Below are 27,193 nucleotides of genomic sequence, written 5' to 3'. Positions count from 1 at the left end.
GAAGTTTCTCTAAAAGCACAAAAATAAGTGCTTGACTTGGCACAGAAGAGACCAGTTAGAATGATTGATCGATTAAAGACTCCATTACCCCACATTTCACCCCATTCTTTCACACAGATGTCCAGTTACTGATTCTTGCACTTTCTATAAATATTTCTGTGATCACTGTTCATCAGAATTATCATTAGGAAACCTGACACTTTTCAGTTTTACTCCAAACTCGCACAACAAATTTTTCTTCCTTTACGTTTATTCCTTCCTCTTACAGTTTGGAATAATTTCCCTGCTTTGTATTTCCTAAAAGTCTTTAGATAGTTTCATATTTCAGACTCATAGTTCAGATATTTGAAGACCTATAGTCTGCAGTTGATGTCTTCAAATCCAGTAGTACCAAGTTTTTTCTTTCTCTCTGCTGTTCTACAATACTGATGTATGTGAGTGATTGAACCACCTCTTTTCTTTGTGTTTAAAAAAAGACATCCTTTTGAAACTTATATTTATTTCAAAACTTTCAATAAGATAATTTTCAGAATAAACAAATGAGTGATAACTTCTCTTTCACTAATGAGTAAGAGACTGAAGTTGACCTACTTTAGCAGCCTATTATATTGACTATATGGGGTGCAACAATAATTATACAATCTAAAATAATATTTTTTATATTAGGTCAGCAAGATAACTTGGAATTTTTGGATGAAACCACATCTTCAAAACAATCAGGAAAACAACCCATCAAGAAAACAAAAAGGTAAATAATTTACAAGGGACTCAGTTGCAGTGCTCATTGCAACAGCAGTATTGTAGCTGGCATATATAAACTACTTTTCTGTTTTTCCATATAAGAGTTTTAGTTAAACATTTAATAATGCATGAAGTAAATTCCCAAACTTATTTTTTACTATATTATATATATATATATATATATATATAATTAATATTTTAGATTACTGAAAATCATGATGCCCCTAAAATGTTTACAATATGAAAGAAAAAGCTAAGCTATTTTTGGCAATAAAGCAGACCCCCCTCCCCCTTTTTTTTTTTTTTTTTTGACTAGGCTTTAACAGTTGAATTTAATAAGGTTTAAAATAAAGTATATTAATTAACCTGTATGTGTCTTGAAGATAAAGATGGTGAAAACTTTGACTAAATACTTGTTTAGAACTGAGACAGCATGTAATTTAAAGTGGCATTTACAAGATAGCAGTAAGTGCAGAAAATGCATGAAGATAGACAAGAATTTTTAAAACAAATGACGAAAAAGTTAAAACTGAAAAGATTAATTTGTAAACTTTAGATTTTTAAAAGAACTGAGAAAAAAAATTTTTATATACACTGTAATCTAGCAACAACCATGACAGGTGCTGGCTGTTTTGTTACATTAAAATGTCATTAGATGAGTAAAGCAGAAAACAGTGAGCCAGCTGCATGGCATTTTTGTACAGTGTTAGGAGTTTGGCTGGTTTCAGAGTATTCGGGAATTGGGTTGGTTTCTGAGAATACAGGAGAGTAATTTATCTTGTTTAATTGCTAGGAAGAGGATAGTAAATAGGGTATTTTTTGTGTTTATGGCACATTGGGTGGTTTATTGCAAGTGATTCATAACAATGTAATTTGGATTCATTATCTTGGAAATCTATGACGATAACCTTTTTGATTTCAGAGATATGCTTAGATTATATTGCATGCAAGGATATTTCAGTTATACCAGAAATAAACAAAATCCATAGTAGGATTTTGTTTTTTTCTGGTATGTTTTTGTTTGTGTTTTTTTCTTTATAGCAGAAAGTATATAGAAAGGTATGGGAATATTACAATCTCGAAGGTGTTTACTTAAGCTAGACTTGATAGAATGAATGGTGCAACCAATATAACAGGTGTTGCATCCTGACTGGCAGTTGAACTTATAAATTACATGTTATTGCATAGTAGTTTGTCAGTTAGTTATTGTGATTTTATGGGTTAATAAATTTTGTAATGATGACAATTCTGTAATTTGAATATTTGTTTTATGGCTTTATAAACGTTTTGGACACATGAGAATTTTAGATATATGTGTGGTTTGGATATGCTGCTTTGAGAAGAATTTTGTGCTGAGTGAATAGCATAGTCTATAACAGCGTTTCCTAGATTTTTCCTACGACAGAACATTTCACAAATCCTGAAATTTTCACAGAACACCTTGGTTATTTTGTAATGTATTAAACATTAATTATGGCATAATCTATAATCTATAATCTATAAATTTATAATATTATAAGTACTTACGAGTTAATGCACACTTTTTTCCTGTGTGCTGGTAGTTTTCCCCTCCTTTTGTACATCCTGGAGATTGCTTTGCAGGCTGGAGGTGGATGAATCACTATCTTTTGTATCACAAACACCTTCAATTATAGGTTTCTTAACACCAAAATTAAATAAAGTCCCTTTTTTCTTATTCATATTAAAATTTAAATCTGTAGGCCTATTACTTTTAAAAAAAATCACGGCACTATGGTTTTCAAAACAAGCATTTTCACCCTACAATATGAACTTGCAAAGAAAGTATTCAGTATTACTAGATTTGAGAACCGGATACAGACTACCTTGATCTTCAATTTTAGTGGAAAAATTTTCTTTATACTTCCTTGCTGATTGGTCACTAACATTTGCAACACAGATGTTATTTCTTTCAGTTTTGAGAACAGAGGATACGTCGCCCATTGTTGTAATTGGCTTGCAGGCAATTTTTATGACTGGCCATAAACAGCAGTATTCCCTTTCTGGAATTACTTCCATGTTTAGAAATACACAGCTTGGTCACTGACATCATGGAACACTTATTCATTTTCTGCAGAACACAATTTGGGAAACCCTGGTTTATAAGTTGCTTGGGGTATTATCGAGAGTTGAAGATATTTTTCAAATGAGTAATTTTTTGGTTTAAATCAGTGTCTGAAGATAATATTTAAGTGTTAATGAATTGTGTTAATATGACAGATTTTTAGACATAGTAAGGGCAATAGATTTGTGGTATATTTTGGTACCAACATGATCAAATCTAAAGAGGGTCAAATTCAAGAAGTTCATGGTTTTATTTTTTTTGTACACAGCTGAGAATTTTAATCTGGTGCTAAAGGTGTTGAATGAATGGGCTAACTGTTGCATGGCATGCACAGTACACAATCTCCACATATCTGCTGTACTTTTATAGATGGGTACTATGAGAGCTACTCCATTCATCTACACTTCCAAATCAAAAAATTAGAATAATCAAAGAAAATGTGTTGAATGATTTGCAATTCTAATTTATTGCATAAAAAATAATTATTACCAAATATCAATTAGCATCAACTAAATCTACGTACTTTGTAGGTTATATAACCATGTAAACACATAAAAATGTAATATCAATTATAAGAAACTGTTATTTGAAAACATTCACAAAATTATAATAATTTTTAAGTTTTCTTATAATTTATATTACATTCATCATCATCATCAAATTCCTGCCATGTACCCTCAAGGAGTGTACAGGATATGATAGTACTACATGAAAAAATTACATCATTACTAACTTCCTATCTACAATTTTCCTCCAAATGTCTGTTACTTGTCAAGACTCCAACATTATCAGATCTTATATTTCTATCGTCTAAAGCACTATATTTTGTCCACCTATATCTTGGTCTTCCTCTAGGTCGTTTTGCTGTCAACCTGGCAGAGAACTCTTGTTTTGCTAATCTTTCCTCGCCCATTCTGTTTAAGTGACCATACCACCTGAGATCATCATCATCAAATTCCTGCTATGTACCCTCAAGGGGTGCTTAAGGGTCAAAGCTATATAACTGAGAGGAGACCTCCACATAGCCTTTAAAGGAATGCAGAGAACCGACCAGGGCTTCTGACCTAATGTCCAATCCTCACCTTCTCGTGGTGCACCCTATTGGGTATCTACTTTGATACTGAACGAACGAGGATGGGCTGGCAATTTGGGATTTAGCCGACCAAATTGTATTCTTATTTGTTAAACCAAAATAAAAAATGATGGTACAACATAACAAAATTTCATGCCGGCTGGGGCGTCGCCCGGTTAAACAAGGCCCCCGTTGTTTTCGCCAGGGAACCAGGGCGAACAGCGAAAAGTCAGCCACTGGAACAAATCTGAAAACAAACCCCAACTCAACATCACCAGAGTTAATGATCAGTACTATCAACATAAGAAGCCTGAATGGCAAAGAAATAGAAATGGAACCACCAGGAATACATTAGCAGAGCTAATGTATTCCTGGATGCTGACAATGTCAAGTTCTTTCCTAATATCCTCGTTTTTAATATGATATTGCCATTGATGCCATCTGTTCACGCCTATAATCTTTCTCAGGACTCTCATATCTGTGGTCTCTAGTCTTTGGTCAAGTGTTTTACTTCTGACCCAGGTCTCAGATCCATAAGTTAAAACTGGTTTGAACACTGTCTTGTAAACAGCTAATTTAGAGTTCCGACTAATTTCTCTCTTATTCCATATGAATTTATTCAATTGACTTCCCACCATACCAGCTTTGCTTATTCCGTTGTCTATTTCTATATTTAATTTACCATCTTCAGTAAAAATCGTGCCTAAATAGCTGAAATGTTTTACTCGTTCCACAGGTTCTCCATTCACAACACAGTTGACATTTTCAATGATTCTGCCTATTTTCATTGTCTTTGTCTTTTTATTGCTGACCTTCATACCATATCTATTACAACAGCTATTCAATTTAGTCAGAGAATCTTGCAGACTTGTAGCGGAGAAGTATAACATCATCCGCATAAAGCAAAGAGCTGACATTAACATCTCCAATTTTGATATCATGTTCAATACCACTTTCCTTCATAATGTGATCCATATAGATAATGAATAACAGAGGGGACAATGTACATTCTTGTCTCGCACCAGATTTAACTTTAAACCATCTTCCTGTACTTCCTTCAATTCTAACTGCTGACTTACAACTCAAATAAAGACTAAGTATTGCTTGATATAATGCCCCGTTGACACCATATAACCGCAGTGTATTGAATAGCTTCTCTCTCTTGGCACCTTGTCATATGCCTTTTCCAGATCGACAATACTTAAATACAGAGCTTTGTTATATTCCCATGCTTTCTCAACTCTTTGTCGTAAAGTGAAGATCTGATCCTGACAGCCTCTATTTGGCCTGAATCCAGCTTGTTCTTCACCAAGCTTTTCTTCCACAATTCTTCTCAACCGTTTCTCAAGTATACTTGCATAGATCTTGCCAGGAACACTCAGTAGGGAAATACCTCTGTAATTCTCACACGCAGTTTTATTTCCCTTTTTATATATGGGTACTATGAGAGCTCTACTCCAGTCATCGGGAATTCGTCCCTCTGTTCAGGTTTTCTGAACTATGCAGGTCAGCCACTGTAAGACTCTTATACCACCATACTTCAGCATTTCTGGTCGAATACCATCTACTCCTGCTGCCTTTCCACATTTCAAGCCTTTGATGGCTTTTTCTACTTCTAGTATGGATATGTATTTCTGACTGCATGCCTGGTCAGTGTTTTTTACCACTGTGCTGTCATCACTGCTTGTTTCATTTAGCAGTTTTTCAAAGTAATTGCTCCATACTTCAAGAATATCTTTTTCTCCCGTTTTCATGTCACCTTTATCATCTCTAATTCCTTTTACAGCACTCTTTCCTCCATTCTTAAGCTTCTTCAACAACCTCCAGAATATTTTGCCACCTTCTTGATATTTATTTTCTATATTCTTGCCAAAGTCCTCCCATGACTTTTGTTTAGCTAGTTTTACACAGTGTTTAGCATTCTTGCATTTGTCTCTATATTCTCTAACAGCACAAGCTGACTTATTTGACAGGAACTTTTGGTATGCTTTCTTCTTTTCCTTCACTGTCTCTTTAACTTCCTGTGTCCACCAGGGAGTTCTGATTTTTCTATCCTTGCAAACAACCTCACCACATGCCTCTCTGGCTGAATCAATCAGGGTTTTCTTCTAGGCTTGCCACTGAACCTCCAAGGTTTGGTTCCTGTTCTCAAACTCTTTCATTTTTTCTTCAATAATCTTTGTGTATTTTAGCCTACAGTTCACATCTGAGAGCTGCTCAACATTTATTCGCTTTAAAACTTTCTTACATGTTATTCTTTTCAATATGAAATTCAATTTTATCCTGCTCAAGACTAAATAGTGATCACTTCCAATTTCAAATCCTCTGGACACTCTGGTGTCCTGCACCAGGGAGAAAACATCACTATCAACAATAACATAGTCAATGAGACTTTTCTTATTCCTAGCCTCTTCTCTCCATGTGAATTTGTGCACATTTTTATGTTGGAACATGGTGTTAGTAATAACCAGTCCATGTCCTGAGCAGAAATCCAACAGATATTTGCCATTATTATTAGCTTTGCTCTTTTCTCCAAATTTTCCCAAAATATTTTTGTATGTCTCACAATCATTTCCTACTCTGCTATTTAGATCCCCAACAAGGACCAACTTTTCATTTTTCATTGTGTCAGTTGCTTTTTCTAAAGCCTCAAAAAATTTTTCCACTTCTACCTTAGTAGAACCTTCTGTGAGACCATAGGCACAAATAAGTCTCATTGTCCAGTTCCCTAGTCTCATATTTGCCCACATTACTCTACTTGAGACTGACTGCCATTCAAGAAGATTAGCCTCGTATTTTGTGTTGAATACTATGGCTACTCCTTCTTTTCCTTGATTGTCATTGCCTGAATATAACATTTTGTATTTATTGCTCAGAAAGATCTCACCAGTTTTGGTCTTTTTTGTTTCAGTCACCCCCTATTATGTCGATCTGGTACTTATCTAATTCCTCAGCTCACTCCATTTCTTTGCCATTCAGGCTTCTTACGTTGATAGTACTGATCTTTAACTCTAGTGATGTTGAGTTGGGGTTTGTTTTCAGATTTGTTCCAGTAGCTGACTTTTCGCTGTTCGCCCTGGTTCCCTGGCGAAAACAACGGGGGCCTTGTTTAACCGGGCGACGCCCCAGCCGGCATGAAATTTTGTCATGTTGTACCATCATTCTATATTTTGGTTAACCAATAAGAATACAATTTGGTCGGCTAAATCCCAATGTGTTTACATTGTTATATAATCTACAAAGTATGTAGATTTAGATAATACTAATTATTAATATACTAATTTAGATAATTCCCATGACTCTCTTTAAGTTCCCGAACCCACCATGGAATGAAGCAGTCATTTTCGTCAGAGTTTTTTTTTTTTTTCCTAACTGTTTAATTTTTGATTGAATAATATTTGTATCAGGAGTTGCTTAAAGGTCAAGGAATATGGAGAACTGACTAGGGCTTCTGATCCTGATTGTTTCCTGACTTTAAGAAGAGTAATTCCTAAAATTAAACACAATATACTAATATTTCATGAAGAGGACACTTTTTGACGCATAAACATTGCATCACATTCATGTTAACCAGGTGTAATAATGGTCACAAATACAGACACATTTGAGCCCCAACAGATGGCATTGCAGGTCAAATTCTTAGCATTCCAGTGGTTTTAAACCACCCAGAAAGTGAGGCAGTATGTGAGCTGAGACAACAGCCCCCAGATATCAGTGGCTCTGATTGATTATTGTGTCAACCAATCCAAACATTGTCATTTGTCATGAGTTACTGTTTTTGTTTTCCCGCGTTTCATCTGTTTTGCATGCATGAAGTGTGAACTGACGTGTTTAGGACACCAATATAGACAAGAATTTTCGATAAATAATTTATAACTTTTTTGCCCATATTTACAATGGGAAACAGTGTTCACAATCTACTGAATGTCCTGTTTTCTGCCAGAGCTTTTGCAGATTGTATGATTGTAGTCGACAGAGGTACGCCTTATCCTCCTCTTCCAAATTACCACTAATATATCTTATAACAAATTTGTTGTCCTCCACTCTATACAGATTTGTTACAATTAATTGTTAATTTTGAATACTTTAATTTATCAATTAAAGTATTCAGAATGGACCAATTTCGATTTCTTTTCAGGATGTGGATTAGTCATTAATAATACTATGTTCCAACATAAAGATGAGGACTTAAATAGAGACAAGACTTAAGATATAAGTCTTGAAGACACAAGAACAAAAGATTTATTGTTATTATTATTATATGGGCACCTCCAAGGAGTCCGAAGGCTCATCGCGAGAGACCCAATCTATCATACCTCTCTCCTTGGTGAATAAGTGGAATGGGTTGCCATTCCCCTCATTCACCACTCTCCAAGCAAAAAAAAAAAAAAAAAATAAAAAAAAAAATAATAAATAAATAAATAAAATCTAGTCCTCACACCCCTACTGATCACACCTTTATTCAACTTTCGGGGATGACCCCCTTGTTCTGGTCCCTCTAGCCAAGTTCTGAAACATTTCCCCTGCATCTATCCTATAAAAATCCTTTAAGCAATTTAAGGTGGATAAAAGGGTGTCCAGCAGCCACCCTTTTATCCACTTAAACAGTGTCATATCCATCCCCATTTATTCTAATATGCATAACAGTTCCATGTGGTATTCTGTCAAATGCCTTTGCAGAATCCTGCAAAATCATTGTGTATCCATTTCCTTTATCCAACTCAGCTGTTACTCTTACTCTATTATAAGTAGATAAATTACTAAGGCATGACTCACCAAAGGCATGTTGACCCCCATACAGTGTCATGTTTTTATCTACCCATTCTTGAATTCTCTTTTTTACCAGTTTTCTAGTACTTTTACCACACACCTGAGATACTTATTGGTCTATAATTTGCTGCTCTAGTCTTAGAACCTCCCTTATTCAAAGGAATAATTTGCCCTCTTTCCACCAGAACTTTACCAGAGCTACTTAAATTAAACAGCTTAGTCAAAAACATTGCCAGTTCCCTTGCACATTCTTGCAAAACCCTAGCTGATATCCCATCTAATCCCACAGCTGTATTTACATTGAGATTCTGCAATATCCTGAGAACCTCCAATTCATCCACCTCTGTTCCCACATTAGTGTCTGTCACATAGGTTAAAGCAGTAACCTCACTAAGACGATATATGCTTGCAAAGTGGTCATGTAGTAACTAAGCTATTTTATCTGCTTCTGTCTCCTTGTGACCATCAAATACTCATTAAGGTTAATCTTCCATAGTTATTCTTCCTCTTACTTGCCACATAATGAAAACTCTTTGGGACTTCCTTTGGCCTGCTCGACTAGTTTCTTCTCACAATATGATTTTGCCCTCCTTGCCATGCTGGTCACCTTTCTTGCCTGAACCTCGTACTATTCATGAGTTTGTTGGTCACCTTTCTCTTTACGTACCCTCCACTGCATTTTCTTCTTCTGCAGCTCGTGCTTAATGATATTATTCATCCATCAAACTCCTACCCAATTAACCCTCCTTACCCTAGGTATACAATTTAATACTGCCTCTTCTAGTTGACCCTTAACTATATCCCATGCACAACTAACATCCTTACCCTGCAGTGTTTTATGCCATGGTACAGATTTAAGCTTCTTCCTAAGCATGTCATAATCACACCTGTCTTGTACTTTCACAAAATACCCCCTTCTGGATAGAATATTCTTCATGTTTTACAATCTCCCAAGTCAAGACCACATGGTCACTTTCACCAATTGGAGGCAATATTGTCATTGTCACCTTGGTTATGGATAGCTCTTCTGATCCTATGACTAGGTCTGATACTCTCCCACCCCTAGTCCCCTCCATTACTTAAGGCAGCATTTATCCCTCAGCAGGAGTATAAATTCTATTTTTTTTCCTGCCATGTGATCTTTCTTCCTTCCAGTCTTATAGTTGAAGTCCCCCATAATAATCACTTGACCTGTACTAATTGTACTAATTTGGCAATCAGATCATCTGTGTAATAACTCCCGGTCCTATAGCAACAACCAACTATATATTTTGTCTTATTCGTCTTAATCTCACATCAGATTGCTTCAAATGAACAGCCACCCTCCCATCTGTCTCCTATTCATTTTGATTGCAATTCTTCTGCTATCATCTTGCACTGGGGTTGCACTGATCAGTGCCAAAAATTCCTCCCTCTTGTTCCTGATACTTTTGGCATTAGTATATAGAAACAGCAACATCCCTTTATTCTGATTTTTTAACAATACTTGTGACATAATGATTAGAAATATATACACGTTAGCATAAGAATAATGTTTAATTTGCCAAATATTTCGGTCTGAATATTATAGACCATCTTCAGTGGCTACATAGGAATAGTTTTAAAAAAAAACAAAGTGGAATATGAACAATTGCTCATTCAAACATAGAACGTGATGTCATATCGCTAAGTATTAGAAGAGTAAACATTTTTTAAAAAACATAATTAAAGATATTAATTCAGAAATATTTGGAAAATTAAACATTATTCTTGTGCTAACGTGTATTTATTTCTAATCCCTTTATTCTCCCACTCACCTTTACTTTCTGAATTGACTACCCTATTCAGTATTTTTGCTTGAGAGACTAGATTCCTCACTTGGTCATTCTCACACTCACTCATTTCATGAGTGCCTTCACACAAACTCACTTGCTTCCACCCTAAATGCTTTAGTTTTCCTGAATTTTCACATCAGAATGCTTGGTGAACAAAGCTCTCTCTCTCTCCTCACTTAACACCAAAACCATTCAGATGCAGTCCATTCACATTGCACAAATCCTTCTTTCCGTCAAACAGAGACCACAGATCCACAAATTGTACATTATTCCTTTTGCACAATCTACGTATAGATTCACTGGCTATGAATGTCCTCCTCAGTTTGCCTCTATCATAGCATGGGAAGAGACAATCTTCACCTTCTTGCTCTTTAGTTTTGCTTCTAACAACTCCTTTACATCCTCCCCTCATAGAATACTTCTTGCCTCTCAAATCATTGGTACCAACCAAGACAATCATTTCCTTCTACTTTCCTTTTTGCATTCGGATGGCGTGGCTAATATAGTGAATTTTTGTTCCCAAGAAACATGATTTTTGGAAGTTTTTTTCACTTGGTTAGAATATAAATTATATATTTAATCCTTTATCCAAGTGTTTATATATTTAATCCTTTATCCAATATTAAATTATTTGCAATAATTTAATAAAGCATCAAAGTCAAGCAGCTTTCAGAGGTGAACTGTAGACTCTAATATATACATCGTCATTATCAATTTCTTGATATGTACTCTCATGGGGTGTACAGGATACTATGACAGTACTATTTTATTTTATTTTTATTTTTTTTATTTTTTTTCTAATTATAACAGTACTAGATGATTAAGTTTACAGTATTACTAATGACCTGTCAACAATTTTCCACCAAAATAGCCTATCACTTCACTATTGTCAAATCCACCCAGATCCTGGTTTTCCTTTAGATAGTTTTTTCCTGTCATCTTAGATCAAACATGCATTCCTTAATGCTGACAATTTTAAGTTCCTTCTTAATATCTTCATTTTTAATATGATTCTTCCATTGATGTGCAAGATAACTGCTGTTTAGTGAAAAAAAAAACGATTTTTTTTTCTAAATTTTATTTTGCTGTTTAGAATTCCATTGTGGACTAACTTTTCTTTGTCGGCTGCCTTCTGCAATGATGTGAAAATTTTCTTTTTCTTTACTAAATATGATACATTATATTGGATTTATTGGACTATGATTTTGATAAACATGTATACATAATCGTCAACAAGTTTCGCCAGCTAGGTCTGTCTGGCTTTTTCAAGACTAGATTATTTCTTTTTCTTTTTTTTAGTATACCTTCTGTGGGACCCATAAACACAAATTGCTGGCCTTGTTAGCTAAATGATTAGTCTACCCACTCTCTAGAAGACTGCAGATTCAAATCTAGCTATGAGCATAGATATTTGTGGATTGCTTTTAAGTGGGAGAGGAATATTTCACTACCCTGCATGAGACTATTGCATTTTTTTGGAGGCATGAAGTGGCTTGAAAAACTTTCATGTTTGGTCTCCAGAGCAGTATTTTCAGATTACGTAAATTTTTTTTGAAAAATATATTAAGATTAATGAAAATATTAAAAAAAATTCCTTTTACTATTACACTATAGGTTTATTACCTTTCTTGGATAGGAGTCACATGACAAAAAAATTCTATTGTCCAGTTTTCCATTTAAGTTTGTCCATATTGCTACTAACCAATAGAAGTTGCCTGCCATTCTTTATTTGTTGAAGTTGAATACTAGAGCTTTTCCTTCCTTTCACTGATCATTACTGTCTGAATATAACTTCTTTTATTTGTCATTTAGAAGAATTGTGCCTGTTTTTATCTTTCAGTTATGTATGTGTACTTTTTTAATTCTTCTCTCAATTATACTTCTTTTCTGTTAATACTTATGTTGATGTACCCAACTTAAATTCTGATAATATTGAGTTTGTTTATTAGCTGACTTTTTACTATTCTCCTTAGTTGCCTGATGAAAAAAAGAACCTTGTTTAGCTGGTGAATCCCAGCTAGCATATCATCTTTTCATTGCAACCATTACAAAATACAGTTTCATCTGCTAAATACCATATTACCACACTATTCTTGCTTTTAGTATTCAGTTAGATACCTACTAACAGGGTACATCATGAGAAGGCATGGATTAGATATTAGACCAATGAAATATTGTTACCTAAATATATGTATTAAAATTATGCATATTGCTGTTTATTCCTCCAGTCCTTTTAATATTTATTTTTGTAGAGCCTTAAAGAAGCAAGAGTACAAAAATTCAAGATATGGTTATGGTGGGAAAAAGAAACGATCTAAGTATAATACAGCAGACAGTTCAGCTGTACTTCCTAGTATGAAGAACATCAGAAGCGGAAAGACATTTTCAGGAAAAAAAGTGGTACAGGTATGTAATATATTTAAATATTGTGTATTAAATAATTATTAAGGAGCAGTGTATCAATTCATGCATTTCTTGAATATGTATTCAACTAAAATACGATCTCATCTTCCTTTTCCCACTTTTACCTTGCGGTGTCAAGGGTTTATTAATCATCGGACCTCAACCGCTCACAGGATAAGGTGGTCTGCCCTTTGCCCCAGTGTACCCTATGTCTGCTGTGGTCTTGAGTTCTCAAGGCCAGTTTGCTTGCTTTGCAGGATGAAAACCCCCAGATAAACTGGGGAGAAAAAAATCGATTATTAATTAATAATTGATCATTAATAATTAATTAAATATAAACATCATTAAATTAATTTGTGCTGATTTTCATTGACATACCGTTCTGATCACCAAAAATTTATAATATCATAAGTACTTGCGAGTGAATGCAGACATTTTCTCCTGTGTGCTGGTAGTTTTCCCCCTCCTTTTGTACATCGCTTTGGAGATCGCTTTGTAGGCTGATGGTGGATGACTCACTATCTGTTGCATCACAAACACCTTCAATAAGAGATTTCTTAATACCAAAATTAAACAAAGTCCGTTGTCTCTTATTCATATTAAAATTTAAATCTGCAGGCCTATTACTTTTAAAAAATCACGGCACCATGGTTTCGAAACTTTCACCGTACAATATAAACTTGTGAAGAAAGTATTCAGTAATACTAGATTTGAGAACTGGATACAGACTACCTTGATCTTCAATTTTAGTGGAAAAATTTTCTTTATACTTTCTTGCTGATTAGTCACTAACATTTGCAACACAGATGTTATTTCTTTCGGTTTTGATAACAGAGGATTATCTGTCCATTGTTGTAATCGGCTTGCAGACAATTTTTATGATTGGTCATAAACAGCAGTATTCTCTTTTCCAATTGTTGAAAGATTTCGATATGTGAAAATTAATGATAATTGATGAATATTTCCATGTTTAAAAACATGCTGCTTTGTCACTGACATTTGCTACACAGATGTTATTTCCTTCAGTTTTGAGAACAGAGGATATGCCGCCCATTGTTATAATCTGCTTGCAGGCAATTTATGACTGGTCATAAACAGTGGTATTCCCTTTCCCAAATGTTGAAAGGTTTCGATGTGTGAAAATTAACGATAATTCATGAATACTTCCACGTTTAAAAATACACGGCTTGGTCACTAACATTTGCTACATGGATGTTATTGGGCATTCTGGGTCTGAGCTTTTCGACATATTCACGAATATTATTCTCCTTAGAATATTTCTACTATAAAATATTTATTCATGAAAAATGCTTAGAAAACTAAAATGGCAAATACCAAGAGAACTTCTTGTGGAACACTTATTCACCGTCCGTGGAACACAGTTTGGGAAACCCTGCTCTAGATGACCCTTATCTCCCATGTACTACAAACATCCTTTCCTTGTAGTGTTTTAGGCCATGACACAGCTTCAAGCTTCCTCCTAAGCTTGTCATAATTACCTGCCTTGTAATTCCACATACACCCCTTCTTGACAGAATATTCCTGATTTTTTACAATTTCCAAAGTGAAGATTGCATGGCCACTTTTCCCAATTGGAGGCAGTGTGACCACCTTAGTTACAGATGATGTAGAAAAAAAGGTGGAGGATATATAAGAAGAAAGGTAATCAGAAAACTTGTGAACAGTATAAGGGTCAGGCAAGAAGGGTGACCAATATGGTAAGGAAGGGAAAATCAGATTACGAGAAGAAACTAGCCGAACAGGCCAAGGGACATCCCAAAAAGTTCTTCGCTATATGACAAATAAGCAGAAGAATGACTATGGAGGAATAACATAAAACTCTTGACCAAAGACTAGAGACCGTAGATATGAGAGTCCTGAGAAAGATTAGTGGCATGAACAGATGGCATCAATGGCAATGTCATGTTAAAAACTAGAATATTAGGAAAGAACTTGACATTATTAGCATCCAGGAATGTGTTAGCAGAGCTAATCTCAGGTAGTATGATCTGTCTTCCAAGGCACTTTTTACTGTATCAATCCACCTATATTACTATTATTATTACTATTACTATTATTACGGGCAACTCCAGGGAGTCATTAGACTCATCGAGGGAGGCCCCAAATCATATTCATCACAAGTATTCGACATTCATACAGTATCTATCATACCTCGCCTTAAACTCATTCACTGTCACAGCATCCACCACAGACTCAGGGAGCGCATTCCACTCATTCACTACTCTAAAAGTAAAGAACCCAGCTCTAACACCTTTACTAACCACACTTTTGCCCAGTTTCCATGGATGTCCCCTAGTCCTCCCACAACCAGCCCTGTTCTCAAAAATATCTTCTAAATTAATTTTATAGAAACCCTTCAGTAATTTGAATGTCTCAATCATATCTATCTCCCCTTCTCCGCCTATCAACCAATTTTTGCAACCCACAAATCCTCAACCTGTTCTCATACGGTTCATTCCACAGACCTGCTATCATCTTGGTCACTCGCCTCTGGATCCTCTCCACCTCCTCCCCATCAAGAAGAAACCTAGGTGACTAAATCTGAGCACAGTAGTCTAGATGGGGTCTTATCAAGGCTCGATACAGAGGAACAATAACCTGCTTGTCTCTGCTTGTCAACGTATTCTTCAGCAACCAAGTGATTTGATGAGCTGTTTTGGTCACTTTTGCAATGTGTCCCCTAAATTTCAATTCCTTATCTACCAACAATCCTAAATTTCGTGCCTCATCAATTTCCTGGAGCACGGTTCCACCAATGCAGTAAACTGCCGCCAATCTTTTCACCCCAAAATGCATAACCTTACATTTTGCCACATTAAACTAACATCCATTCTCCTTAGCCCAGACCTCCAATCTATCCAAATCATCCTGCAAAATTTTGACGTTATCTGCATTCACTATTGCCCTACCCAACTTCGCATCATCCGCAAACAAATGAACTGTTCCTCTCAGATCATTTCCTATATCATTGAACAAATTAAACAACAGTGGTCCAAGAACAGATCCTTGTGGCACACCACTAGTCACAGGCCGTCTTGTGGACTCTACTCCCGAGTAAACCACTCTCTGATATCTCCGTCAACCACCCTCCTATCCATCTCACCAACCCTATGTCCATTCCCATATGCGGCAATTTACTGATTAGAATTCCATGTGGAATCCTGTCAAAGGCCTTGGCAAGGTCCAGTAGAATCACCATAAACCCATTACCCTTATCCAGTTCAGCCGTCACTGTGTTATAATACGTGAGCAAGTTACTGAGGCATGACCTACCCTTCACAAAACCATGCTGTCCCCGATACAGTATCCCATTTTCTTCTATCCAATCTTGTATTCTCCTCTTGACTATTTTCTCTAAGACCTTGACAATGATTCCTGATATGCTAATCGGTCGGTAATTTACAACAGCAGTCTTGGAACCACCTTTATGCAGTGGAACTATTTTCCCCTCTTTCCACCCACTCGGGACTAACCCAGACCCGAGACTCAAATTAAACAAAATGGTCAAGGGTACTGACAATTCTTTAGCTGCTTCTCGTACAACACGAGCTGGTATACCATCCAATCCCACAGATGTATTGACATTGAGGTTATGCAATAGACTACTCACCTCCACTTCATTAACCACAATTCCCATATAATCTACTGGTTTATTCGTTTCTGCAATGTCACCACCTGGATGATATACTTTTGCAAAGTGCTCACTCAGTAACTCAACTATCTCAACTGATTCAGTTACCTCCCTACCATCGGCATTCTTTAAAATCAATCTGCCATGTACATTTTTCCTTTTACTTGCTACATATCTAAAAAACTGTTTAGGATTCTCTTTAGCCTGCATGGCCAATGTTCTTTCGTAATCCTTTTTTGCTTTTCTTACCACACTCGTCACCCTTCTGGCCTGCGCTTTATACCGTTCATGTGCCTGCCGGTCACCCTTCTCCTTAAATTCCCTCCATAGTTGTTTCTTTTTTTGCAACTCAAGCTTAATGGTGTTATTCATCCATTTAACCCCTACTTGATTTATTATTCGGACTCTAGGTATACAGTCAGCCATTGCTTCATGCAAGCACTTCTTAACTACCTCCCATGCACTATCAACTTCTAGTCCTTGCAGTTGTACATGCCATGGCACTGAACCAATCAAACTCCTAAGCTTGTCATACTTTCCGAACCGATAATTCACGTGTACCCAGTCTTAATTGAAAATTCTGCACCTTTAGCCACCTCCCAAGTTAAGACCCTATGATCACTCTCACCGATTGGTGGTAATGTGGTCATATTTGTTACAGCCAAATCCTCAGATGTAATTACTAGGTCAAGCACTCGCTGACCCCTAGTATTTTCCATTACATGCTGTCGCATATAGTTATCCCTTAATAACCGCATAAAATCCAGTTCCTTCCTCCCGTGTGTCCTCTCCTAACTCCAATCAATGCGACCATAGTTGAAATCTCCCATAATAATCACCCTCCTTCCACCCATTTCTTCTATTTGCTTGTGCATACTGTCACCACCATCTTTTCCATCACCTGGTCTATAGCAGCACCCAATTGTATATTTAGTTCTGCTAGCCACAATCTCACACCAAATGGCCTCAAATGTGCTCTTTTCTCTATCCTGTAATTCAACTTCTATTCTCCTTGGCTAGAGCTCATCAGCTATAATCAACAATACTCCTCCCCTCATTTTATTCTCTCTGTCATTCCTGAACACACTATACCCATCACATTCAATCCCACTAGTTATATCATATACAGTCAGCCGTGTTTCACTAATACCTATAACCTGTGGTCTGGAAGTGCCAACCATGGCCAAAAACTCTTCCTTCTTGTTCCTAATACTCCTAGTATTAGTGTACATGAATTTAAGACCCCCATTAGCCCCAACCCTACCTTGATGCCTTATATTAACTATCCCACTCAGATTTGTTGTCCTTATTTGCTCTGGCATATTATATTCATTCTTACATTCAACTACCTCCATAAGGACTGTATCTCTACTCCCCCCCCCCCTAACAAATCTAGTTTCTCTGAATTTGCACATCCACTACATTCAGCAACACTTTCTCAAGTCTTCTTACACCGTAACCATTCAAATGCAAGCCATCCATCTTATATAGATCCTTTCGCCCATCAAACTCACTCCACACATCCACAAATTCCACACCACTTGTAATACATAACCCATGCATAAAGTCATTTGCAATTATAGCCCTCCTTTTAAACATTTCACTGTCATACCGTGGCAAAAGACTAATCATTCTAACTCTCTCACTCTTTTCTTTTGCTACCTCAAACAATTCATTCAGGTCTTCTATCATTTCCATTTTATCTCCTTTCAAATCATTCGTACCTGCCACAACAATCATTTCTTTCACCCTTTCCTTTTTCTCTCTAATAGATACATTTACGTCCTTTATGGTCGCACCAGGTTGGTACAATTTTGTTAAATCCTCTACTAACACACCTCGTACTAACGAGTCTCCATACAGCACTCTATCCTTCATTTTGTTCATGTTCACATTCATACGTCTATTTTTCCTGTCATACCTTTTATTATTGGTTGGTTCATTCAGTCTACTTTTGTTCATGCACTCTAGCTGCTGTTTTGCTCTTTGTATCGCACTATTCAACAACGCGATCTCACTCAATGCATCTATCTCATCTTTTTTGTTCTCTGAGAAACCATTTATACTATCATTCACACTCACAATTTTCATGTACAACCTTGCCGTTTCTTGTCATATCCCTATTTCCTTCATTCTGAAGGTTGACAAAAATATCACACTCACGATCCGAAATACACTTCAATTCCGCATTCTCCCTACATTTTCTACACACATTCAATCCTTTATTATCATCTAACCACACTCCTACCGCACTCCGCAAAGCGTACATTTCACAGCTAGTACACTGACTCATTTCTTTTATGCTACTGTTCTTTGATAACGATGGCAAACCTTCATTACTGGCCACCATTTTCCTTCGCACAGGTGCCATAGTTATCTGTAACGTGTTTTGTCAAATTATACGTTATAACACATCAAAAATAGATGCACTAAAATACGCAAGGCAAACAAATCAAAACTACACAATATTAAGTAATTTGTATCGATAACTGAAAATGATACTTATCTTATCTGGAGCTTGCACGAACACTACACATTACGAATTCATCTAGCGGCGACTTCCCGACATAGATTATGTTATAAAACACTTTAATACACTAACCACGCTAATAAAGCTCCAATAATATACCAAAATTAAACACTTAAGTCCATTAAATTGAATCCAAAACACCAATAAATCAACAAAAAACACAAATCTCTCAGGAGCTCTCCGATAACACGTCCGTTCACCAGCTAGCCTCGACACCCAATTAAACCCAATTATATCTTGGTCTTCCTCTGGGTCTTTTTCCTGCTAACCTGGCAGAGAACACTTGTTTTGCTAATCTTTCCTCTCCTATTCTGTTTATGTAATCATTTGGAGGAAAATTGTAGACAGGAAGTTAGAGGTGATGCAAGTTTTTCATGTAGTGCTATCATATCCTGTACACCTCTTGAGATCAGGCATTTGATGATGATGTAATTTATTTCATTTCTTGAGTTATTTGGAGAACAGCAGTGTTCTCTCTCTCTCTCTTTTTATGTACTCTTAATGGAATACTGTGATAACACTCACAATTAAGCTAAATTATTAGTAACTTCCTCGCAACAATTTTGTTTGTTTCATCTTATATTTTAGTTTTCTAAGACATTACTAGCTACATCAATCCACCAAGATCTTGTTCTTCTTCTGGATATTTTTCATGAAGGTGTCTAATGCCATTCTGGCATCAGATATGCTCACACCTGATTTTTACATTAAATGTAATTTTCAAATTTATTTCCCTTTATATGAAGGAGTATTATCATAGCTTCTACACCAGTCACCTGGAAATTACCACTTAATCATGCAGTTTAGCTATTGTAGTCTTCCTGCACATACTTTAATTTTAGCTGCTGACTTATAACTTACATACAGGCCGCTGTCCTCACACCTGCTCACACCTGATTTTTACATTAAATGTAATTTTCAAATTTATTTCCCTTTATATGAAGGAGTATTATCATAGCTTCTACACCAGTCACCTGGAAATTACCACTTAATCATGCAGTTTAACTATTGTAGTCTTCCTGCACATACTTTAATTTTAGCTGCTGACTTATAACTTACATACAGGCCACTGTCCCATTGATACTATAACTGTAACATTTTGAAGTGCTTTTAATCTACAAGTCTTAAATATAGATCCTTACATTTTTAATCCACTTTCTGTCATGTATCATCACTTTTGTTCTAACATGTTGGATTCACCAGACTATCATGACCAAGTAACTTACCTTCGTATAAACTTAGTTAATGCTCTTATAGGGTGTTTAATCCTATTTAAATAGTTCTGCCATGTCTGCCACTTGCATGCCAGTTTCTGTATTTGCAGGATGAAAATCCTTTCCAGGAGGAAAACTCTGCCACCTTTAAACTAGATAATTCACCTTATAAAGGTTCTTTGCATCTTAGATCAAACTAGGGTTCAATCTAAGATCTTTCCTACAAAGAATAGCATCATTACCGATTGAGCTGTGGTTATTTTTCTATAAATCTTTATTATTTTTAGAGGTACCTGTGGCATAGTAAGTATAATTATTAAAGAACACGTAAGTCCACAGTAATAACTTTTAATTATTAAATAAGGTACAGATATTTCATACTAAAACCAATAGTACATCTTCAGTGTTACAAACAGATAGGAATGGAATACAAGTAACAAACATTCGGTGGATCACCTATTAAAATACATTGTTGTTGCGAGCTAGGAAATGAAAGAAATTAATAAATAATTAATATTTAAGATGATTGGTTTTTTTATGATTAAAATCGCAAAGATTTTTGAATTTGTTATCTATTCAGGTTATTTTAGTTGGAAAAACAAGTTCCACAAACAAGTTGAGGGTACTGCCATTGGTAGCCCTTTGTCTCCACCTTTGGCTAACTATTTTTTGAAACAATTCGAAGAGACTATGTTTTCATCCATTCACCCTCAGCCATCTCTTTGGTATTGTTATGTCAATGATGTTTTTGCCATTTGGTCACATACTCGATGAGTTTTCCACCTTTCTACAACAGATAAATAGCCTTCACCCTCGCATTCAATTCACCATGGAAAAAGAAAATTCTGGTACTTTTATCATTTTTGGACATTCTGCTTACTCGAACTTCTTCTTCTGGTACCTTATCTACAAGCGTCTTTCGAAAACCCACATTTACTGACTGATACATTCATAAAACGTCTGCTCACCACACATCTCAAAAATTTGGCATTCTTAAATCTCTAATTAATAGAACATATAAAGTTTGCTTTTCTCCAGAAATCTTACAACAAGAACTTTCCATCATTAAAAAATTAATGGAATCTAATAATTACCTCCCTAATCAAATCCAACAGGTAATTGAATCTTATGTTCCAATACCTAAGGTTTCTTCAACAGTCTGCAGAGTTCCAATCCCCAGCATTCCAGGAATCTCAGACCCTATAGGTAGAATTTAAAAAAAAAAATACCAATTGATTCCCAGGTATATTCCTATTGTTAGATCTGAAATCGGCGACTTCAGAATTTACCTGACGTCACCATTCCAGAATCTAACAATTGACATAAAATCAAAATTGAGCAGAAAGTGTTTTTTTGTTTGTAACTACTTTCTGTATGATAATTTTGTGAATTTTGAAACTGATACCTGAGTGTATAGCATAAATATAGGTAAAAAAAAGGGGCAGAATAAAAGGGGAATTATTAACAAAATAATGCAAAGAAAGAATGCGAACTATTCGACGACATAGGGCAAAGATCACCCTAAATGCAGTAAGATCGGAGAAATACCTGAGGGCACTATATCTTAGAAAGCACGCTGACACATACGTTCCCCGAACCAAGAAGTCCCGTATGTAAATCGGTGTAGTCACCCGAACGGAGACCAATGGGTGAAACGATGGAAAAATTCAAACACGAAAAGGTGGCACTCTTGGAGATGGTATATAACCCGTAACACAGAAGGAAACCCCCTGAGTTTTCTCTCCGTGTGCTTCGAGGAATCTTCGCAGCTCATATTTGAGGGCTGACTTTTGACAGAGTTCAGTATGTCACTGTAGTAGAGTCGGCAAGATAAAATCGCAGGCCGTAGTAAGATGTCCAACTACGTAAAAATCTAGGCAGAAGAATAGCATCCAGTTCAACGAGCGCGTGTAACCCACGTGGCATTGATATCGAGAAATCCAGATTCGAAAACAAAGGATGAAGGACAGCAAGAACCGAAGACAAAAGAATTAGATAAGTACTCTCACTTATTCTAGCCCTTTTTTTGAGATTGACTTACATTTAAGAGAGTGGGGTTTAAGATTGTATTAGAAGAAAGAGTGAAAGGTTTAGATCTGAATATAAATTATTGTTTTCTTGAGACGAACTTTTGGAACTTTCAACCCGATAAAGATTCTGTTATGATTGTTCTGAGAGAATTCGAAAAGAGTGTTAAAGTGCCTTAATGAGAAAAATGAATTGTAAATTTTAGTGTAACATATACTGAGTTAATGAAGTATCGAGCTTTACTGATAAACTGAATTTAATGTATAAAGTAAATTGTAAACATTAAGTGTGGAATGTTCTGAGTCGTTGAGATATTGAAATTTTGTTTAAATTCTGAACTTAGTGTTAAAAATGAATTGTAACCATAAGTGTATTATGTACAGAGATATTGAGACATTGAATTGCTGATACTTTGAGGTAGAATACTGAAATTGATTAATGACTGAGAGAGTGAATGAGAGGTAATGATTTAACTTTAGAATTTGATAATCAATTTAATTTATATTTGTGTAGTCATCAATTGGATTTAATAAATGTTTGATTTTTTTAAATTTATGTGTATCTGATCATGTTGACTGACTCTGACCCTTCATAAAAATCGAACCCGAGTACGTGTGAATGTGTGGGAATACCCCAAGTGAAAGTAAGGGCACGACTGCAAACAAGAATAAGATTATGCCAGAAATTCCAAGTCTCTAGGAAATTAATTATCTTGCTAGAAACACCTGAGATTCTATAGTTAACCTAAAGTAGTGTGTATCCATAACTTTAAGGCTCAATCTGGCGCAGTAAAAAATAAATTTGTTTGAGTAATCAGGATAATATATAGAGCTCAGGGAATGGATAATTTTCTGGTGGCCTAAAGGTTAAGCTAAGTAAGAAAATTATAGAAGAAACGCGGTGTAAGACTTAGTTTATTATTACCGATGTGGAACGCATAACAATAACGCTAATCTTTTCAACATAGAGACATACGCGATAGAACTGACATTAGTAAAATACAGTACGATAATAAGTCGACATAATAAACACAATAAAGAAGAAAAGCGCCCCCCCCGCAACACTATCAACAAAATTTCTTCCTTATTGCCTTCTACAAAAGATAAACTATCATCTCTATCTTTGGCTGGCATTTACCAAATACCATGTGAATGCAATGTTTCTTATTTTGGACAAACTGGCCTTTCTGTGGAAAAAAGAATTAAAGAACATCGATGTTATATTGATTACAACAAACCTCAGAAGTCTGGTCTAGCACAACACAGTATTACCACTACCCATAATATCCAGTGGGATAAAACTATTCTCCTTCATAGATGCAGGTTCAAATATGAACGCCTCTTTAAAGAAAGTTGTGACTGAATTTAAATCGAAATGATTGTCTCTCTCTCTCTCTCTCTCTCTCTCTCGAAGATCTGGGAGACTTTTATTTTATGTAATCATTAAAAATTTCATTAAATATTAAAATTTTTTTTTAAGTTATTTTTATTAAATAATTAAATATATTAAAAATCTTTAAATATTAATTATTTATTAATTTCTTTCATTTTCTAGCTCACGACAACAATGTATTTTAATAGGTGATTCACCGAATGTTCGTTACTTGTATTCCATTCCTATCTGTTTGTAACACTGAAGATGCACTATTAGTTTTAGTATGAAATATGTACCTTATTTATTAATTAAAAGTTATTACTGTGAACTTACGTGTTCTTTAATAATAAATCTTTATTATTAAAGAACATTTAGTAGGAGAACTACACCAGTCATGTGGAAAGGACCTCTTAGTTATGCAGTTTAACCACTAAAATTTTTATATTTAGCATTTAGTAGGAGAACTACACCAGTCATGTGGAAAGGACCTCTTAGTTATGCAGTTTAGCCACTAAAATTTTTATATCTCCATATTTGAGCATTTCTGTCATTATCATCTACTACAGCTGCCTTTCCACATTTCAGGTTTCTCATAGCTTCTTTCTGTCTTCAGTACTGAAATGTATCCACAACTGCATATTGTTTTTTTGTGTGTGATTTAACATGTTGACATCGGGATGATTGGTATTCTCTCGTCACAACCCTAACCATCTGGTGGGATGAGAGAAAATGCTGTTCCCTTGGCAATTTTGAGCTTGCTTATTGGTAGATGTGCCACATATTATGGTGATAATCTAGCCAAATTGTACTGGGTGTGGGGGACCAATGTTGATTATTTTAGGATAGATTACAATAATTCAGGAGAATGTTATTTGGTATATTTGAATTACTAAAAGTTGTAAATATAAACCATTTTTTGATTGAGTCATGTGAGAATGAGAGAAAGAACAGGTGTATTAGAAATACTTTCATTACTGGCAAATAAATTATAAATTAACATTTGTGATATTGCCCATATAACACATGGACACAAATTTGTTATATGGGCTTGGGTTTCTAAGAATTTTCTTTTATTCAGTGATGATCAGTATATGCTTTTTACATAGTAACATGTGCATAGATAATTTCTGATCATCATTGTAATTATCCACCCTTTCATAAAGTTCATTATATAACTTTTTTTCTTTTTCTGTTCTTTTTGTCAATAGCTGTTCTGTCTTATCAATAATAAACATCTTGCATATGCTAGTATTTTGTTGGCAATTAATGAACACCGTCCACTTATAACATATAGGATTCATTTTTATTAAAAAATAGATGAATTTTTACTTACTACATCTGATTGTTCCCAAAGACTGGAATAGACATGTTCTCATAGCATGGAAACATTCCATCTTCAACACACCATACAAGAAACTTGTACTCCCTTCTCACAGACTCTATGATGCATGTGTACAAGCAAAACAGATTTACTGTAGCAAATAGTGTTTAACGAAACACATTTGTCTAACATCCTCTTTCAAATTTTTAATTATAGAAAATATGTGTAACAGCTGTTTAGAATGCAGTCATTGGGTACATAAAGTACACAATTTATGTAAAGCAAATAAAGATGTGTGTAAATATGTATATAAAGACATTTCACAACTGCTATTTTTTAAATAAAATTTTGCTGAAAAGTTGCGATTAATATGTCATTTTGTGAAAGTTTAACTGCCTAACATGAAAGCAGCATACAGTATAGTAAAGCTAGTACCCATTATCAGTTTCTGCACGTACGGATGTCTGGTGCAAACATGTTAATAAATTTTCAAAGTAATTGCTCCAGACATCCAGAATAACTGTAAAATTTTCTATCATCTCTGATTCCATATGTAGTACTCTTTCCTCCAATTTCTAAGCGTTTTCAGTAGCCTTCAGAATATTGTCACTTTCATGTTTAAGTCAGCTTTCTTACATTTTTATCGAAGTGTACACGCTAACTTACTTGGCAGGAACTTTCATTACAATGTCTTCTTTTCTAATTAAGTTGTTAAATCTACTGGTGGCCTGTGTAGTCCTGTAGAAATGTTTGCATTCTTAGTGCTGAGCCACATGAAGAAAGACATAAGTTCAGTTCTAGTCGTCAACTAAAGGAACATCTAAGTTAGTTGATCTCTGGCATGGGCAAGTAGAGTTTTATCTCTCAGAAATTCAGATTTTTAATTCTGCAACTTGTGAAAATTGATTGTAGAACTTGCACTATATCAAAGAATATATAGAGTTAAGGACCATGAGATGGTGGCAGTTGTCTACAATAGTCTCCTCTCTGGATGCTTATTAAAACCATTGATAGCCTTGTACTGGCTGCCCATCAATCATCTAAAAACTAGTTAAGGCTGAGATAAGTCACCTACTTCCTTTGGAGAATAGAAGATGTTAGTGGATTATTTATTTATTAATTATGAAGTTCTAGTTTTCTATCTTATAAGTAATTCACCACATGCTTTCCTGCCTGAGTAAGTTGGTGTTTTTTTTTTTTTTTTTTTTTTTTTTTTTTTTTTTTTTTTTATCATCGAGCCTCTAATGTTTGATTGTTTGCATATTCTAATCTTCAATTCATATATAAATGCTACTCAACTTTGATTCTTTTTAAAACTTTTTTGTAGTATGTTATCCCTTTAAAGTTTGCCATCCTCTTTACTGACTCAAAATATTCCTATACTTCTTTACGATGGGAGCATTCTTTGCATCTTGCTTGTTATTTCTTCATAGAAACAAATAAGCTGCATTTTCTGATTTTTCAAAATCACCTGCCACTCAAGGATTTATCTTTAATGTTGAATACAAAAATTATAGCTGTTCCTTCCTTTCCCTGCTGTAGTTCTTAATTTGGTTTATAGTATTATTTAGAAGCATCTTACCTATTTTTTTTTTTTTTTTTACCTGTCATACTGATTATTTTGACATGGTATTTTTTATAATTCCTCTGTTTTTCTACATTTTTCACTGACGCATTTTAAATTGATCCAGAAGAAATAAAGACGTTTAACTATTCACCATGGTTTCCTGGCAAAAATATCGGACCTTGTACAGTATGGCGAAGGAAAATAAAGCAGTACTTGAATAACTACAATGATATATGTTATGGAGTAAATGGATGTCGAAGTTCAGTATTCTCTCTCACCATAACTGGGTGACCTAACACTTGATTTGACATTAAAAATACAGTTCAGTCAAGTTCCAAATTGCTAGCATATCTCATTTATTCAGTATCTGGATGAATACTTCTTAACAATGTGTGTCATGGGAAGGTGAATTGGGCATGGAGGTTCAAAGCTCTAGTTTTCCACATTCCTTCCAGTCTAGTTTTGACTGTATGAGTTCAATACGATAAATGTGCATTCATAATTCAGCTCTAAATTTAATGAACAAACTTACCAATTTTTTTTTCTTTGCATCTATAGATATTTAAAGGAAAAAAAAAATTCTTTATAGCTTTTTCCTCTCACTTCTCCAGCAGTGATAGACAT

The 27,193-nt window shown here is 35.2% G+C and overlaps 1 protein-coding gene across 2 annotated transcripts in view; it reads left to right on the top strand.

The window, feature by feature from the left end:
* The window catches only part of LOC150108554 (putative rRNA-processing protein EBP2), a 114,244-nt gene that overhangs the window by 83,493 nt on the left and 3,558 nt on the right, over window positions 1-27,193 (top strand). For both annotated transcript variants that reach the window (XM_090415984.1, XM_090415985.1), the window contains exons 7-8: window positions 667-748; window positions 12,733-12,886. In XM_090415984.1, the coding sequence (XP_090272110.1) occupies window positions 667-748; window positions 12,733-12,886 (236 nt within the window). The remainder of the gene's footprint in view (window positions 1-666; window positions 749-12,732; window positions 12,887-27,193) is intronic.

This window comes from Typopeltis vanoorti, chromosome 3 (genome assembly GCF_054136105.1).
Source record: "Typopeltis vanoorti isolate ZY-2024b chromosome 3, IOZ_Tvanoo_1.0, whole genome shotgun sequence".
In the NCBI taxonomy this organism is placed as follows: Eukaryota; Metazoa; Arthropoda; class Arachnida; order Uropygi; family Thelyphonidae; genus Typopeltis; species Typopeltis vanoorti.
Note: the sequence above shows the minus strand (reverse complement) of the source record. Positions and strands in the feature narration are given on the sequence as shown.